Below are 16610 nucleotides of genomic sequence, written 5' to 3'. Positions count from 1 at the left end.
ATTGAATTATTTATGTAATTGTTGACACTAACATTTATTATTGTTTATATTTTAGTTTGGTTTTAAAAAGAGTCTTTAATAATGGTTTCAATTTATTGGTTTGATGTAAGTTGGTTTGAAGTTTGAATTTGTTTTAATTAACTTTATTTTATTTGAGTTTTTGAAAGTTAGTCTTACGCTATGTGACTTTGAAAATAGCCTTAGTCGTTATCACGATGGCGGTAATACTTTGGATATTTCCTAAAATGAGTTTTATTTCGAGTAAGAGAGTACTTTAAAAGAAGGGAATTTTCAGGGTTTTACATCCTCCATCAACGCTTCTTGAAGAGTGAAGAGTCTCTTCCGGACGAGGTCAAACTAATCCGACCCGTCTTTAAGACACTTGAAGAAGTTTGTATAAGCAACATTGTCAGACATCCCTTGGATCTGGATTCACCAGATCGAACCTGACATATGAACGGAGCCCCTTCATGTCTCCCTGTTGTACCGCGCCCAAGTTAAGGCTTGTCTTTTTGGCGGGTATGTTCATGGAGAAGTTAGAGGCGAACAAGAACGCAAGCGTCCTAAAATTTGATGCACCTAGCCAGAAAATTGTCGAACCACTACTGGGCAATGCCCTTCGGCGTGGCTGGGAAGCACTTGCACCATGCGACATCATCCAACCCTTGCAGGTACATGAGGTGAGTGTATGTCAACCGTGGTACCATCATAAGTACCCACCATCACATTTTTAACCTTAGCCGACTGCATGTGTCGCCTCGGTTATCTTCTTGGAGAGCGCAGAAGGTTTTTCTCCAAGATTTAGCAAACTGAGCTGCCAGTCCAGAGGCTGGACATTATATGTCGCCTGACCCTCGAAGAGGACAGGCTGCTGGTAAGGCTAGACAAAAGGCATGTATGATTGTTGGGACACATATTGGACCGAGCCTATCATATGAGGACCTGTATGGACGAACCGGCAGCCTGACAAGTTCTCCTGTACAAATTAAGAATATCTAATCTAGTTAAATTTCCTAAAATTGTGTGCCGATTAAAGTGTAACACTTATTAAAACACTGAAGGAGTACATTGTATTAATCTATTGGAGATGCCAATGTAATAAAGTACTTTTCACTACTCCTTCCGTCTCAAAATAACTGGAATGTTCGACTTTTTATCACTATTCTTGTATTAGCTTTGATAATTTTTTTAGATATAGAAATATTATTCATTATTTATTAATATTTTTTAAATTTTAAATAGTAATTTATTTGTATTAATAGCTAATAGACGAAAAGAAATAAATCGATTTTGTACTCTATCTGTGTATTCTTTATCTTTACGAAATACCAGCCAAACTAGAATGATCGGAAAAGGCATATAATAAAATTCTTTGATTGGTTCTTCCTCGAAAAATGATTCCGTTTTATTTTATTTTACAAAAAGACCAAAAAGAATTCGAACAAATAACAAAAAAATTAGAAATAATAAGAATTTTTCTTCTTTTATTCGAAACGCCCCGTGATCTTCAACCAATTATGCGCTTCAATATAATTCCCAGGAGTAAGCGTTATAGCCTGTTTCCAATACTCGGCGGCTCTGATATAATAAATACATATTTTATCATAAAATATGTTGTACATGTTCAATATGTAATTGAATAAAATTTCATAATATAATTTTTAATAATTTACAACAATATTTAATTATATAAAAATAAAGTCAAACTAGTGAATCAATGTGTGCAAAAATGACTTTGTCAATTATTTTGAGACATGAAGTATTCTATAAAAAATAAAATAAAAAACCTTTTATATGAGGCTGGCCATATACTTTTTTTTTTCTTTTTTGAAAGAATAATCAGGGTTACTCGGTCGGTCATTAGGGGTTACTAGTATGATAACTGACCCCCCCCCCCCCTCCCCAAAAAAAAAAAAAAAAAAAAAAAAAAAAAAAAAAAAAAAAAAAAAAAAAATTAGAAGCATAACCGTCCCTTAACTGCATTCATTGCTCTATCACTATTATTCCAGGATGACGGTATTAAATACAGTACTTGATATTGATGATTTATTGTGTTGAGCCCTTCTGTTACTGGCCAACTACCATATGCTACTTGAGTCAAGCTGTCAACTATCACGGTTGAGCAACTAATATCATCCATGGAGCTTTACATGGTTGATGATTTACGTTACAAATCTCTACTTTTTGCTATTTAAGTATGTAATCCTTTATGACTTTATTAGAAACATTTCTTTTTCAAAGCGTCACAATTCTTATCCCTCAATTGCTTTATCCTTAATATTATTGTTGTACTAATACATTTTTGAATTAATGCACAGGAATGATTTGCTAATGACTACTATGATTCCAATTATATCAAGTACGTAATTTGAAATGACAAACTAATTGGTTAAAATGACACTGGTGATTAAAAGGAATAATTAATGATGTTGAAGTTTTGTTAGCTATCACAATTATAATTTGAATTAATGAATAAAGTGATTAGCTCAATCAACAAAAGAGTAGAAATTTAGGTTAGAGAATATTGGTAATTCTACATCATAATTGTTTTGTGCAAAAAGTGCTACAAAGTTCTAATGCAGGGAAAATTCATGTGAATAACTAGAGGTTTCATCAACTTTTTCTCATAACCTCACTTTGTAGGGCCAATTAACCAGATAAAAAATCTGAACGACAATTTTTTGTACCAAATTGTCCTGTGAGTTTTTTTTTTTCTTTCTTTCTTTCCAACTGTCGTTAGAGGTTTTGTTTATTTACCAATCAATTTAATTGTCCCCTTTTATAGAATACATTCAATCCGTTAAATTGTATGATCTCTCTTTTCTTAAATCATTAGTTTGACTGACACATTAGCCAAGTTATAACTTTTTTCTTTAATTTTTCTTAGTAAAAATTGGAGCAAAATTAAAAATATGAAAATGGACATTGTTATTAATCTAATCATTTATTATATAATACTTTGTAATATTTATTTATTTTGTAATATTAAAAAAAAATCAAGTGATTGTGTAAAATTAGTGTAGAAGCTAAAATGATGCATTTAAAAACAAACAGAAAGAGTATTTGTTACAATTAAATACAAAACTATTAGTTGATAAATAAACTGTATATTTGTTTAGAGTTAAATGCAAAATTGCCGCTAGATAAACGTTGCTATCTTTATGAAGGAGATAAACACGAAATTTCACTTCCCTCAACACCATAACATCATCCTCCACCCCCATAACTGAACTTTCTTTACACTTATTGACACCATCAACTATTCCACTCAATAACAAAAAAATGCACAGATTCGTATCATCAGTGAAGATAACAGGACAATGCATAATAGGATGGGAGTCAACTGCACGGCCGTAAGAAAGATAAATGGCCTCCTATTAAATTAGTCACGAAAAAAGTTGGAAATTTAACCATACATGAACAGCTGCAATAATGATTTCACCTTCAACGGCTTCAATAATGGTTTCAACTCCCATTTAACTTTCATAAATGCAGTACAACTTCAGTATAAATGTACACAAAATTGGGGTTTGGTTATCCTCAAGTCCGCAACCTTCTCCTCATTTAGCTCCACAAAGAGGTCATCTCCCTTGCATACTCCCTGAGCCAAATACTGTATTACTAGCAACACTACCTGCTTTCGAAACACAGCCGAACCCGGTATTTCACATAGTGGTTAACCCGTTTTACAGCCAAGAAAAATGGATTCAAAGCTCAAAATAAAAACTGGTTATGAAAAGGATGAGGGAGATGAACCTGTGTCTCCTACAGGACAGTACTTCAACAGCAATACCTTATCAGTTCGCGTCCTATCGATAATGGAATCCGAAGATCCCATTGACGATTCCTGCGCAATATCATTACTTGAGGATCTCTTCCTTCCCATCAATCCAAGATTTTCATCCATTATGGTAACTCTCAATTCTCATTGTCTTTGTTTTTTGCTAACCACCTTGACATAATTATAACTAATTTTTTGAATTGATGTTGAATATAAAACAGGTATTTGATAAAACAGGTGTAAAACAATGGAAAAGGGTGGAGGTGAACATTCCAGAGCATCTTCATATTCCCAGCTTCCCAGAGGGCTTGTCATTAGAAGAATATGATGACTATTTTGATAAATATATAACTGAGATTGGTATGAAGCCATTTCCAAAAGACAAGCCGTTATGGGAAGCTCACATCTTTAAGTACCCGACAACCAAAGCAGCCGGACACCTCATCTTCAAGCTTCACCACGCGCTTGGTGATGGCTTCTCTCTAATGGGAGCACTACTTTCCTGTATGCAACGAGCGGATGATCCTTCCCTTCCAGTAACCTTCCCATCAGTAAAATCAAGCTCAGAAGCTAACAGCAAAGCTGCGGATGAAGTAGGCTGTTTGCCAAAAACCATTTCAGCAATCTACAATACAACCTTAGATTATGGATTGAGTGTTCTGAAGAGCAGTTTGATTGCTGATGATAAAACACCAATTAGGTCTGGGGGTGAGGGCGTGGAATTCCATCCAGTACAGATCTCTACAGTAGCATTGTCCCTGGATCAAATCAGACAAATCAAAACAGCAATAGGAGTGGTAAGATTTTCTTTACTTGACTTTTATAAGCTATATATCTGTTTGCCTAATCCTTTATCTCAAACGGGAGAGGGGAGGTTTGATAGACATTGTGTCATTGCAGCGTATAAAAAATTTAAAAGCTTCCTCAAATGCATCTGTTAATTACATATAATTATGCACTTTAAACAATAGACAAGTATGCAGAGTACAATTTCACAAAAATTAGAAACCTGTGTCACTGTGTGACAGTAAAATAATTTATACTTCGGGTTTGTTCAAATTTACTGAATTGAGTTGAGCTGAACTGAATTGAACTGAAATGAATATTTTATGATAGAAAGAAATTAGAAATTGAGCTGAACTGAATTGAAATTAAGCTGAAGAGAACATGTCCGATCCTCTGTTATTTTTAGTTGCATCACTTTGAAAATTGCAGACGCCAAAGCAATTTTTAAAGATGAGAGAGAATTAAAAAAAAATGAACCCATGAGATAGGAATGCGATAGAGAGATTCTATTACCTAAAAAGGAGAGTGATAATTTGAAATTTCTGTTTTAGGAAAGTGATGCAACGAAAAAGAAACGGAGGAAGAATAAAAATCTTTCTAATGCAGTGAGAACAGAGTAGTACCGCAATAAACAATCTAGGTGGGACCAATATAGCCTAATGTAACAAGGGTAATCAAAATTGAACGGGATTCATTACACTTCATCATACTAGTTGGCCATGGTAATAGTGCAGGAAAAAGAAAATGGTACGTCAGTAACAGAAGGCATTAAGCATAATCCATTCTAATGTTGAAGTCCATGTAATATATCAGTATTTTAATGTTACAACACATTTTCTGATAGATAAGTATGGAATAAGAATATTTATTTTGAGTGAATGCCAATTTTGAAATGGACTAAAGATAAATGATGCAACTCTAACACTATTAGTCTACTCCTGCAGACAATAAATGATGTGATTACTGGCATAATCTTCCTTGGGACTCGATTATATATGCAATCAACAGGAAAAGGATTCAACAATTCCGAATCAACAGCATTAGTGCTGCTCAACACTCGAAACATCAATGGTTACAAGTCTGTTGACGAAATGGTTAAAGCTGACTCAGATTCAAAATGGGGAAACCAGTTTGCATTTATGCATGTCACATTACCTGAATTAATTAATAATTCTTCCAACCCCCTCGAATTTATCTCTGAAGCACAGAAAATCATTAAGAGGAAGAGAAATTCTTTGGCAATTTATCTTACTGGTCAGAGCCTGGAGCTTTTAAGGAAATGCAGAGGCCCTGAGGTGCGTGTAACTTCACTATGTTAATGCTGTCTTGTTCAAATTGTTTTGTAACTATGCTAAATGCTAATAATCATATTCCTTAACAACAAAAATTTCAGTCACAGATCAAGCAATGTCTTTCTGAAAATGAAATTCAACATCAGCTTGATAACATCAAGCTGTAAAAATATCAACTAAAAAGAGTTAAAGCATCCATCAGTTACATAAGAGAGAAGCACTTAGACTACTCATTAGCAAACGACTAGAGCAATACACAGGCAAAAGAATCCAACCATATTTAAGTTGAATATGTCTTCCTCCTGATAAACTGCATAAGCCATTCATTAATTTGCTATAAGAGTTTAAGGTCATAGATTAAGAAAATAAAAAGATTATTTTCAATTATGTAGGTTATGCCCTAGCTTAATGCGCAGTAATGCATCTCCATCATCAACATGCTCTTGTTCCTTTATTAATTTCATTTCAACTAACAGACACTCATAAACTTTCACATGACTTGATATAAATGAAACACTCCACATAAAGCATATCATAACCCTAACATTTTGTCATACTATTAAATCAAGAAAGCTCTAAAAATCAAGCAGAAAATAGTTGACAATGTGTGAACACCTCATTCCCAAAAAAGCAAAATACACTAGGTAAAATGGCACAAAGGCGACTAGATTTTTCAGGAAATCGAACTAATTCAGCAATGCCTAATGGCAAAAGACATGCATTGTTATAGGCACCAGTTAGGAACTTGGGCAGTCTTCCTAACCAACTGTTATACTCTAGTTCTAAGGGGGTGTTTGGTTTGCAAACTGTTATGGGGTTGGAATCAGGAATGAAACCATAGTGGTATGGGTTTGGAACTCGATTCTTAATACCATATGTTTGGTATGATTATGGAATGCAAGTTTTTTCTATTGTTTGATACTTAAAAGTATGGGAATGAGCCAAACCCACCTCTCCCCAAGGTTTCTAAACCCCATACCTTGAGAGTTTGAGGTATGGGTTTGAAACTCTTAAAATCATAAAACAAACACAAGGTATGGGTTTAAACCATTCTAAACCCATACCTTATACCTTAATTAAGTGAACCAAACACCCCCTAAGTGTGTTACTATTAACACGACTGCATAAGATTCTTTAGTTTCTCCCTCCCCAATCATATTATTATGACGTGTTTCCATTTCCAGGCTATCAAATAGCATCAAATTGAACTACACTGAAAGTATTAATTTAAAGGTGTGACCATTTATCTTTTCAGGCAGCGGCTGGATTTATCCATAGTACACTGCAGAAATCAACCATGACAATCTCAAATATGATTGGTCCAATTGAAAAAATGGCCTTAGCAAATCAACCATGCAAAGGCATGTATTTCATGGTCGTTGGTGTTCCTCAGGTAAGCTACACAGAGAAAGAGGGGAAACAGAATGCTGGATTCATATTTTTTGTGCTACTGGATTTCAGAAAAAATGATATAACAAAGCATAGAATTGCATTTAGAGAATCTTACGCAACTGATTGTGCTAGCCGCAGGAAGAGAGGGGGGGGGGGTCATAACTGCACTATACTGAGTACAACACATCACATTCACTCTCTTCCAAGAAGCTTATACAAGCAATAAATTTACTACCTTGACTTGCATTTTCCTTTTCACTTCCAGCATCGCAGCTAATAAGGGACCTTCCACGCCACCTGTAAAAAGACCCTTCAATTTTCATAGTATATCAGTTAAAATCGTCTAAGGGGCTGGAATAACCCACATCACAATGATCATGTATCACACAAAGTAGTACAACTGTTTCATTTGGAATCAGAGAAAGAAATTATCTTATTAATATCAAAGCTACCTAGAGTTCCCATTGTCATTACACTTAAACAATAGTATATATTTATAAGATTTATTCCACTTTACTCACAAATAATACACAAATATAAAGGCACTGTAAAAAGAATTTACAAACAAATCTTGATGTTGTACTGATGATTCTACAAACTTGCAGAGTCTAACAATAACAGTTTTGAGTTACATGCGGACAATGAGGATTGCAGTAGGCGTTGAAAAAGGATATATAGACGTGCAGAAGTTCAACTCATGCATAGAGGATGCTTTTCAGCTGATTTACAAGACATCCGTTAAGAGTCCCTAAACATAGATTGTACCGAGAAGTTAGATTTGATTGTACTCTGGCAAGATGACTTTATTCTGGCAAAGGAGGATTTTATTATACTTCATCATTTTGCATCATCAGGCTGTTTTTGCGGACATTGAGGATTGCAATAGGCGTTAGAAGGAAGATTGAATCTTTATCATAGAAAACAGAAGCAAAAGAAAATGATAGTCTGTTTCATATTGTAAAACTTTACCTTTTTTATCATATTTTTGCATGGAATTGATTGTTTCTATTATACATTCTGCATTGGTTCTCAAATGAAGAAGTTTGTCAAAAATGGAAACTAAATTCACATTCATCAAGATAATTTCCGAACACACATACCAATGAAAACAGCTTGCCACACATCCATGGAGTAGGGGTGCAAATGAGCCAATACGCTCATTAAACACTTACAAACAAGCCTCAATGCAAGGAATCAAACTACCCCCTCTCCCAACCTCTCATTACTTCTATCACAAAGGGTTTAAGGCAAAGCAGTAATTGGAAGTTGATAATGTATTATCACAAAAACAAGTTACAAGGATAAGCAAGGAATTCGTCAGAAGTTTGCTAAAAAGTCGAGTGAAGAGTAAGCCAGCCAGTAAAGAAGCTGTAATAAAATGAAGAGAATATTTTTTGTGATTCTAGAAAGTTGTTGTGCTTTCCTTTTTTTCTAGGGAGAGAACTCTTATTACAGCTTCAATCAAAATCCAGGTTAGAGCTATTGAGTTCTTAGCAATTGGTCAAAGCTCGGTCAATTCACATTTGTTAAGTTTATAAACAACCTCGAATAAAAATTTGAAATTCATTTTTTTTAAAATAAAAAAATAAATAAATAAATAAATAAATAATAAAAAAAACCAAGCTCAGATAACTTCATGTTAGACTAGTCAACATTTGTGAGCAACCCGCTTAAGTGCATTTGTAAGCATACTAATGTTGGAGTATAGCTAGATTAAATAATGTTCAATCTCGGAAAATAAAAAATCAACATTTCAAATTACTCTAGTATCTATTTATATTTTTAAATCAAAGGTTTCATTACACATGAATTTTTGGGAAATATGGCCCTTTTTACAGAAGTGATTCTAAAAAAACAAAACTCGAATTAGATTAGATACTTGTATAGAAACTTTAGAGAATTGTATTTAAGGTAATCTAAGGGTCATTTATTTTATCAAGTTGGAGATGAATCTTAAATTAAAAAGAGCATGTTTGTGAACAAAGCACGAAGAAGCAAAACTCTACATGAGCCATGTTCGAATAAGAAATTTCAAAGCTCGTTCAAGCTTAATTATACTTTAAAAGCAATAAACTTTATCAAGTTTACTCGAGTTGACTAAAAAACGGCTTGGCTTCATTAGGAGTAGATATGTGTACTATTGATTTAATTTAAAACTTGCTTGAATTGGGATTAATGCGTGTTAACGAGCAGCAAAAGAAGAACCAAAGAAAAAGGTTGTGGTGGTGGATAGGATTAGCGATGGATTGTGTAAGGAGGGTAGAAATGAGGAAACCATAAGTGTAACTTTGGGGTGATGCTTACGAGGCGTTTGCAAAAACAAAGGAAAAGGGTATTAAATCAAGAAAGGGATAGGATGGAAAAGGAGGGTAAGACCCTTAGAAGTTTGATTAAAGAGAAGAAAGGGAATGGAGTCATAGATGATGATGTAAACATACCCGCCCTAGAAATATTTAGAATTAAGTGAGATTTGACATATAGTTTGATTAAAAAGAAGAAAGGGAATGGAGTAATAGATTTAAGTTTACTAGTGCATTTATTTTTGTTTGCATTGATAGATGGTAAATGAGAGTGTTTGTGCATTCAAATTTTCATTTTTATTTGGGAATTGGTATATACGTATGTCAATGTAAAGATGTTATCGTTTTCTCTGCTTTATAATTAACGATTATAAGTTATTTTTTCTTGTTTTCCTGTAAATCTAGGAGCATGTCCGTCATCTGGAAGACACGCTGAGGATTTTCTTCTATTTGCTTTGACATTTAAAAGGGAGTTATTCTGGTTTATTTAACTCCCATTCCATCTGGTTCTTTGTTCTGATTTCCGGATAAGGCCCCGTTCTTTAGAGCTTCTTTGCTGTGCTGTGGTCTGCTGAAATCTGCTCTGCTGTGCTGAAATCTGCTCTGCTCTGCTTCAATCTGCTCTGCCCTGCTCTTCCCTGCTTAAAAATAGTACTTAAAAATAGCTGCTTCAATCTGCTCTGCTCTGCCCTGCTTTGCTCTGCCCTGCCTGCTCTGCTGAAATCTGCTTTGCTCTGCTCTGCCTAGAAGCTCAAAAGAACAGGGCCTTAGATTGTCAATTTTTCCACTAATCTTTAGCTCTTAGAACTATTGGGCAAAAATCTTCATGATCCATGGATACATTGAACTATTCAGCATAGCTTATTATGTACAAGAGGTGAAAGTCATTCAGCTTAAATCTTAAATCAAAATCCAAAATGAATTGGTAATTTGGATTGGGCTATTATTCAAATCAGATTAAATTGGACTCAAACTTCATAAATCAGTTATATTAATCTGATTGGATTGAGAATGTTTGGATCCATAAATCGAACAAACCGAAATAATTAAATTAATTAATTCTCTTTAAGATTTATAATATGTTGGTGTACTGTTTAACAAAATATATTTTGGTGTTATATTTTATGACTTATTTATTTAACTCTTAAGATGGTTATGTAGATCTTTAACACTTATGTATGGCATGTGGGTCAATGTTTAGGTTTGTAAGCATTAGTTTCCATTTCTTTAATAATGGAAAAAAAAAGGTTCATGGGTCATTATAATAAAAATAAACAAACAAGTATAACGAGAAGTTTTTATTAATTTTGATTTTTGCATTGGATCCAAATTAGCTAGTTCTAGAGCAAATTGGATCAAATTGGACTTGGTGAAATCAGGATTGGATTGAGCTCAAGTTCCAAAATGGTATTTATTTCAAATAGGATTGGACTTTTCCCATATCCAAACCAAAACCGAACTTCGCCCCTATTAGTAATAAGCAAAGTAGTCCTTCCACTATGTCATGTCACCGAAGATTTATGTTGTCTAAAGATAGGGAATACAATAAAAAAAGAGATCTTCAAATTGTTGCCTTCCCCAAGTCAGGCCCATTGCACTAAGAAAATCTTCCAAGTAAATAAATTATCAAAGAGTATAGATATCAAATAAGAAGCATCTCTACAGAAATAATGCATAATTTAACACAGTATAAATACAGGGCACTTTCGTGCTCTTTTCAGTAAAGTGTCCTTTTTTGTAACAGTCTTGAGTTTTTTTGTAAAAGTGTCCTATTGTCATAAGAGATAGGCAGCATGTTAAGAAGTAATAATCTAAGAATTTCGCATATATGTTAAAAAGCATTTCTCTAAACAAAAGATATTAGATATTCCACTCTCACCAGCACCTTAAATTTTGAAATTTGTTTGGCAGTCTAAAATTCATTTTAACTATAGCTATGTCGCATACTTACAAAGTTACAAGGACATCAACAAAGAGGATGGATTCTTAAATCGAAGCACAAATATAAGGGGTACATGCTGGGAGAAAACTAACAATAACAATGCAGATAGTTGCTGTACTTTAAAGTTTGGAATGAAAGCTACAACTCAGTAAGAGAGTTTGACAAACAAAAGAATAAAGTAATAATAAAAGATTTTTCCAGCAAGTAATGCTGCAAGCTAATAAATTTTGCAGAATATGCATTACAAGGGGCACCCTGCTACAATCAATAAATTCAAGACATTGCAAATCAACTTTCAATCAATAACTATTTTTATCAAATTATACTAGGTCCATTTTCACTTGATTTACATCATTCTTATCCACCATCGTAATTATACTTTTATTGAGTTTCATTCTGCCCGCCAGATGACCAGCTGAGGTAGTGGAAGGGGAGTGGGGGTCAGAGAATGATAAATAAAACGATAAAAAAGGAATCAGCAGTGCAAATACCTGTTCCCATATGATCCTTCTAAAAATGCATCCAGCTTAAAAGACTTCTTTTCATTTCCCTACTTGCTCAATGTAGGAGACATGATGTGAACAACCTGCTACACTGAAAGCAAAAGCAAACCATAAATGCCATGGAGAAAACACTGATCATTAGCCATTTATAGATCATTTTCCGAAGCAAGATAAGTTGTGATACATACTTGGTATACTTTAGAGTACATTGAATCTGTCAAATGAAGAATTTTGAATTTCAGGTCTGACTAGCGGCCAAAAAGATGAAAGGGAAACAACTAACGCTGGTAATGGAAACTGTACCATTCCCACATTTTGTTAAAGTTGAGGTCAAGCTTCAAATTGATGATTTGAGTCATTTGACAGAGAACTCAAAGCCATATATATCTTCTCTGTTTCAGGATGCAAATAATCACCAGCTTTTGTTAAAGTTGAGGTCAAGCTTCAAATTGATGATTTGACAGACAACTCAAAGCCAAATATATCTCCTCTGTTTCAGGATGCAAATAAGCACCAGCTATAAACTCATGATTAATGCCATGCAATTTGATCAAGCTACAAGCAGCATTCTTCGTGGTCCTCCTATTCCTTATGATACTCCGTGTCTTGGTAACATCATCCCACATATCAGATGTGGCATAGATATCCACCATTACTGAGTAGAGACCGCCGTCTTCAGGGTTCAACTTCTGCACATGTTTAGCTGCTTCCTCAGCAATGTCAACCATACCATGTTTTCTGCAGCCAGCCAGCAAAGCTCCCCAAGTATAGATATCACCTTGAATCGGCATGTGTTTTATCATATCTAATGCTTCTCCAATTAAACCAGCACGTCCAAACAAATCAGCCATGCATCCATAGTGCTTCAATTCTCGACGAACACCGTAGATAGCCTCCATGTTTTGAAAAAGTTTGTGTGCTTCATTTATTAGACCTGCATGGCTGCAACCAACCAAAATTCCCAAGATGCTGACACCATCAGGTTGAACTCCTTCCTTTATCATCCGGGAGAAATAATCCAAGCATTTTCTGCCATAGCCATGTACAGCAAGGCCCATCAACAAAGCATTCCATGTGAACAAATTCTTGTCAGGACTTGATTCAAATATATTTATGGCATTCTCAACATAGCCACACTTGGCATACAAGTCCACCAAGCCAGTCGATAAAAAGGAATCCACTCGAATCCTGTTTTGGATTAAATATTCATGAACTGCGCTACCTTGCTCCAGATCTCCAAGTTGTGCACAGGCAGAAAGAACAGAAACCAGAGCAATGTTATCTGGACGAACACCAGATGGCGAATTAAGCAAGCTATTGAAGAGATCAATGGCTTCCTGGCATTCCTTCATATGTGCATACCCAGCAATCAGAGTACCCCACGAGACTGCATCACGAATAGCCATTTTATCAAAGAGCAGACGTGCTGTCTCAATGTCTCCGGCCTTTACAAAGCCATCAATCAATGCATTATAGGATATAATATCTTTATGGGTACTTTCTTCAAACAACAAGCAAGCATCACCGAGGCTGCCCAACCTAGCATAGACATGAAGTATGGAATTGAGAACGTATATGTCAGAAATGAAGCCAGATTTCACGGTAAGGGAATGAAGGGCAGCAGAAGTTGAAGGTACTCGGAGATTAGTAGAGGCCTTGATGGCAAAAGGATAAGTGTGAAAGTCAGGAGGAATCGAAAAACGAAGCATATCTTTGAAGAGTATGAGGGCTGACGCAGGTGAAGAAAAGAGGTTCTGAATTCGCATCATTGTATTGTAGCAGAAAGTGGTTGGCGATCTGATAAGATTGAACACTGATACAGCATAGTTTGTCCTATTCGAAGGAGCTAGGACACAATTTGAAGCAGCAAGGCGGGCAATTGTGTATAGAATGTTTGGAAGAAGAAAACAGGGTTGTAGAGTGAGGAAGCCTGTAGTAATGGCATGTGCATGAACTTGATAAAGCTGGGGAAAGGTTTTACAATGCCTCAATGAATTTAATATGAAGTGTTTAGCCATTTACAAGATCACTTGTTTGTTACTCTCCAATTTCTACTCTGCATGACACAGACTATGATGATGAGTTATTCTTCACCAAAGATTAAGCACTCAAGTTCATTATGATGTTAAGTTTCCACCACTGAATAACAGCTGCCGTAAAGCTGCCATCTCCAATATGTAGTCTGACGCAAGAATGAAAGAGAAAATGCGAGTTGCATCCCTATCGTGACCAAGCAAAGGTTATTTCTATCATTATGCAGCATGGACACTTCTACAACACAGAAAAAGCAAAGTCTGGTTACATAAACGAAACAGAAGACATACCTGCAACCACATTATCCAGTATTAACAGCAAATGTAATTGGCTAGCTAGGCTAGACAGCAATTAACAAACATGATCTCCAACCCCTCATGTTTACCTATTGGGAACTGAATTGATGAGTGCAGGCTACTTTGCAGTGAAAAATACTAAACGAGATCCAATACAGGGGCAAGGTTGCAAATGTTAGCTTCATATATTCTTCCTAAGAGAAACACACACAAACACACATTTTCTTAAGCATGGCAAACTTATGTGAAACAAACACAAAACTAGAATTCATCAATGTTGAAGCAAGAAAAAACAGATTTGGAAATTTTAATCTTAACAGTATGAGAAAGTGGACATGGAGCTAATCTACACAGCCTACTCTATGTTGCAAAACCACTCCAAATTGAGCCATACTAATATACTACAGAGATGCACCTTTTTGCTTTGCAAGGAGAAATTTGAGAGCTAAGTGTCCTCCTCCTAAGCAAGCACATTCTAAGCTAAGTGGTGCTGCATCACCATAGTTAACATCAATAATTTCAAGCATGTACTTACTAACCAAATATAATACTCCTTTCTTTGCAGCCTGCTGAACAGCAACCGAGCTCTCTGAACATGGTTTGCTGAATATACATTCAAGACCATAGGGCAGATCACCACAATCAATGGTAACCCAGCCAGTGTAACCATGTCCTTCAACCCAAATAGCCTCAAATGGTGTAATAAAGGCAGTCAGTTATCTGCTCCAAAAGGGGCTGGAAAGGAATGGAAATCGTTTTTGTTTCACAAGCCATAGCGTAAGTTTAAAGCGTTACATTGAAACAATAATGCACCAAAACTAAAGGACGCAAAGATTTCACCCACGGAACAAAGCTTTGAAGGGCAAGCAAAACCCAAAAAATAGATTACCTACAACAAAAGAAGGTACTACAATCCATCTATAAATACCACTAACTTTACACAGCCTATACTAAGGGTCTGTTCTCTTCAGATTATTTTCAGTTCAACTCTAATAAGTTCAGTTCAGTTCTTAATTCCTTCTCTCATAAAATATTCACTTCAATAATGGTTCAGCTCTAATAAGTTGAGTTCAGTTTAGTTCACTTCAGTCAATCAGAAGAGGCCCTTAATCTCACTGGCTAATTCCTATGGCCATGCAAATCTAGTGTATAGAAACGAAAACCCAAATTCTTGCAAAACGCAAAATAGCAAAAAATGATGACACTGAACCTGCGGAAAAGCACCAGAAATGCAAACAAATCAACAATAGAAGCAGTGATATGCACAAAACCAAACATCCTTAACAGGTGACTACTGCATTTAAAAAATAAAAAAGCTGAAATATCACAAGCGCAAGATGTTGTAAGATCAAACCAATTGCCACAGACAGAGGAAACAAAGCTACAATTATAGAAACAGACACAACAAAAGCAAAACAATAACATAACAAACAACTAATTATATGTAGATAAAGAGCACTATATAACAAATCAAAAACTAACACTAACCCAATTTTACAGCATTTTAAAAAAAAAACAAATTAAACATCAATTAGAACAATACACAACAAGCTGCAATACTATAGCATATATTCTTACCTCAAAAACAACACGAAACGCCATTGGAGAAGACGAAATAGCCGTTAAAATTAAAAAAAAAAAAAAAAAAAAAAAAAAAAAAACAGAAAAAACCTTACCCAATAAATCTCCCATAGTAAGCCACTAGCAATCTCTCTGAGTCTGTCGCCCCAAATTGAAAGGAGCCATAAAACGCATCGTTTTGAGTTGGCGGTACTCAGCTTCTAACGCGCGTAAAAACGAGTCGTTTAATTGATTGGGCTTTTACAGGCCCATTTCCGGATTTAAAATTTAGGGTTTAATCTCGGGCGTAGTATTATAAATATACAATTCTGCCGCTTAACCAAATTCATTAAGCTTCTTTTCTTTAACGCTTCTACCTGATTTAAACTATTCTTCAAATAAGTATTTTAATTTTTTCTTTTAATCCTTTTATTTTTGTAATGTTAATGGTAGTTGGAATGGAGATGATGAGAATAATTTGTTGGAGTGATGATGGATTAATCCATCGTGTGATGTCTCCGCTACGTTCTTACTGATTCATATTCTACTAATCTTGGTCTCATTCATTCATTTTCAGTTTTATAATCTTATTATAGATTAATATATTTTGAGTTCTAGCAGACTATTTGACATCAGTTCTTAAATTTATGAAAAATAAATTTGTAAATTTGATAGGCGTATATGTTGAATGTTTAAATCTGTTCAAAAATGCAACTATTTTCCA

General features: G+C 34.9%; 2 protein-coding genes across 3 annotated transcripts; one reads left to right on the top strand and one right to left on the bottom strand.

The window, feature by feature from the left end:
• The first annotated feature begins 3098 nt into the window (after positions 1-3098).
• Positions 3099-8098, top strand: LOC110726118 (O-acyltransferase WSD1-like). Its single transcript, XM_021905583.1, has 5 exons — positions 3099-3911; positions 4003-4578; positions 5512-5862; positions 7115-7252; positions 7857-8098. The coding sequence occupies exons 1-5, from the start codon at positions 3702-3704 to the stop codon at positions 8001-8003; spliced, it is 1422 nt and encodes a 473-aa protein (XP_021761275.1). The 5' UTR covers positions 3099-3701; the 3' UTR covers positions 8004-8098.
• LOC110726117 (pentatricopeptide repeat-containing protein At5g61800-like) lies at positions 4451-16211 on the bottom strand. 2 transcript variants are annotated; one of them, XM_021905581.1, is made up of 5 exons: positions 15905-16211; positions 12185-14267; positions 11985-12087; positions 7487-7548; positions 4451-4539 (listed from the first exon to the last, which is right to left on the bottom strand). In XM_021905581.1, exon 2 carries the CDS (start codon positions 14012-14014, stop codon positions 12434-12436), a length of 1581 nt encoding a protein of 526 aa, XP_021761273.1. In that variant the 5' UTR covers positions 14015-14267; positions 15905-16211; the 3' UTR covers positions 4451-4539; positions 7487-7548; positions 11985-12087; positions 12185-12433. The 2 variants fall into 2 exon arrangements, with proteins under 2 accessions (XP_021761273.1, XP_021761274.1); XM_021905582.1 differs by lacking the exon at positions 15905-16211 and having other exon boundaries at positions 7487-7561; positions 12185-15341.
• Between the last annotated feature and the right edge of the window lie 399 nt (positions 16212-16610).

Source organism: Chenopodium quinoa, unplaced genomic scaffold (genome assembly GCF_001683475.1).
Source record: "Chenopodium quinoa cultivar QQ74 unplaced genomic scaffold, ASM168347v1, whole genome shotgun sequence".
Classification (NCBI taxonomy): Eukaryota; Viridiplantae; Streptophyta; class Magnoliopsida; order Caryophyllales; family Amaranthaceae; genus Chenopodium; species Chenopodium quinoa.
Note: the sequence above shows the minus strand (reverse complement) of the source record. Positions and strands in the feature narration are given on the sequence as shown.

What these genes read in the sequence shown, in the direction of transcription:
- LOC110726118 (XM_021905583.1), top strand. Translation starts at nt 3,702, where the DNA reads ATGGATTCAAAGCTCAAAATAAAAACTGGTTATGAAAAGGATGAGGGA. An exon ending in TCAAAACAGCAATAGGAGTG is followed by an intron (nt 4,579 to 5,511) that starts GTAAGATTTTCT and finishes CTACTCCTGCAG; the next exon opens with ACAATAAATGATGTGATTAC. An exon ending in TGGTCGTTGGTGTTCCTCAG is followed by an intron (nt 7,253 to 7,856) that starts GTAAGCTACACA and finishes ACAAACTTGCAG; the next exon opens with AGTCTAACAATAACAGTTTT.
- LOC110726117 (XM_021905581.1), bottom strand. Translation starts at nt 14,014, where the DNA reads ATGGCTAAACACTTCATATTAAATTCATTGAGGCATTGTAAAACCTTT.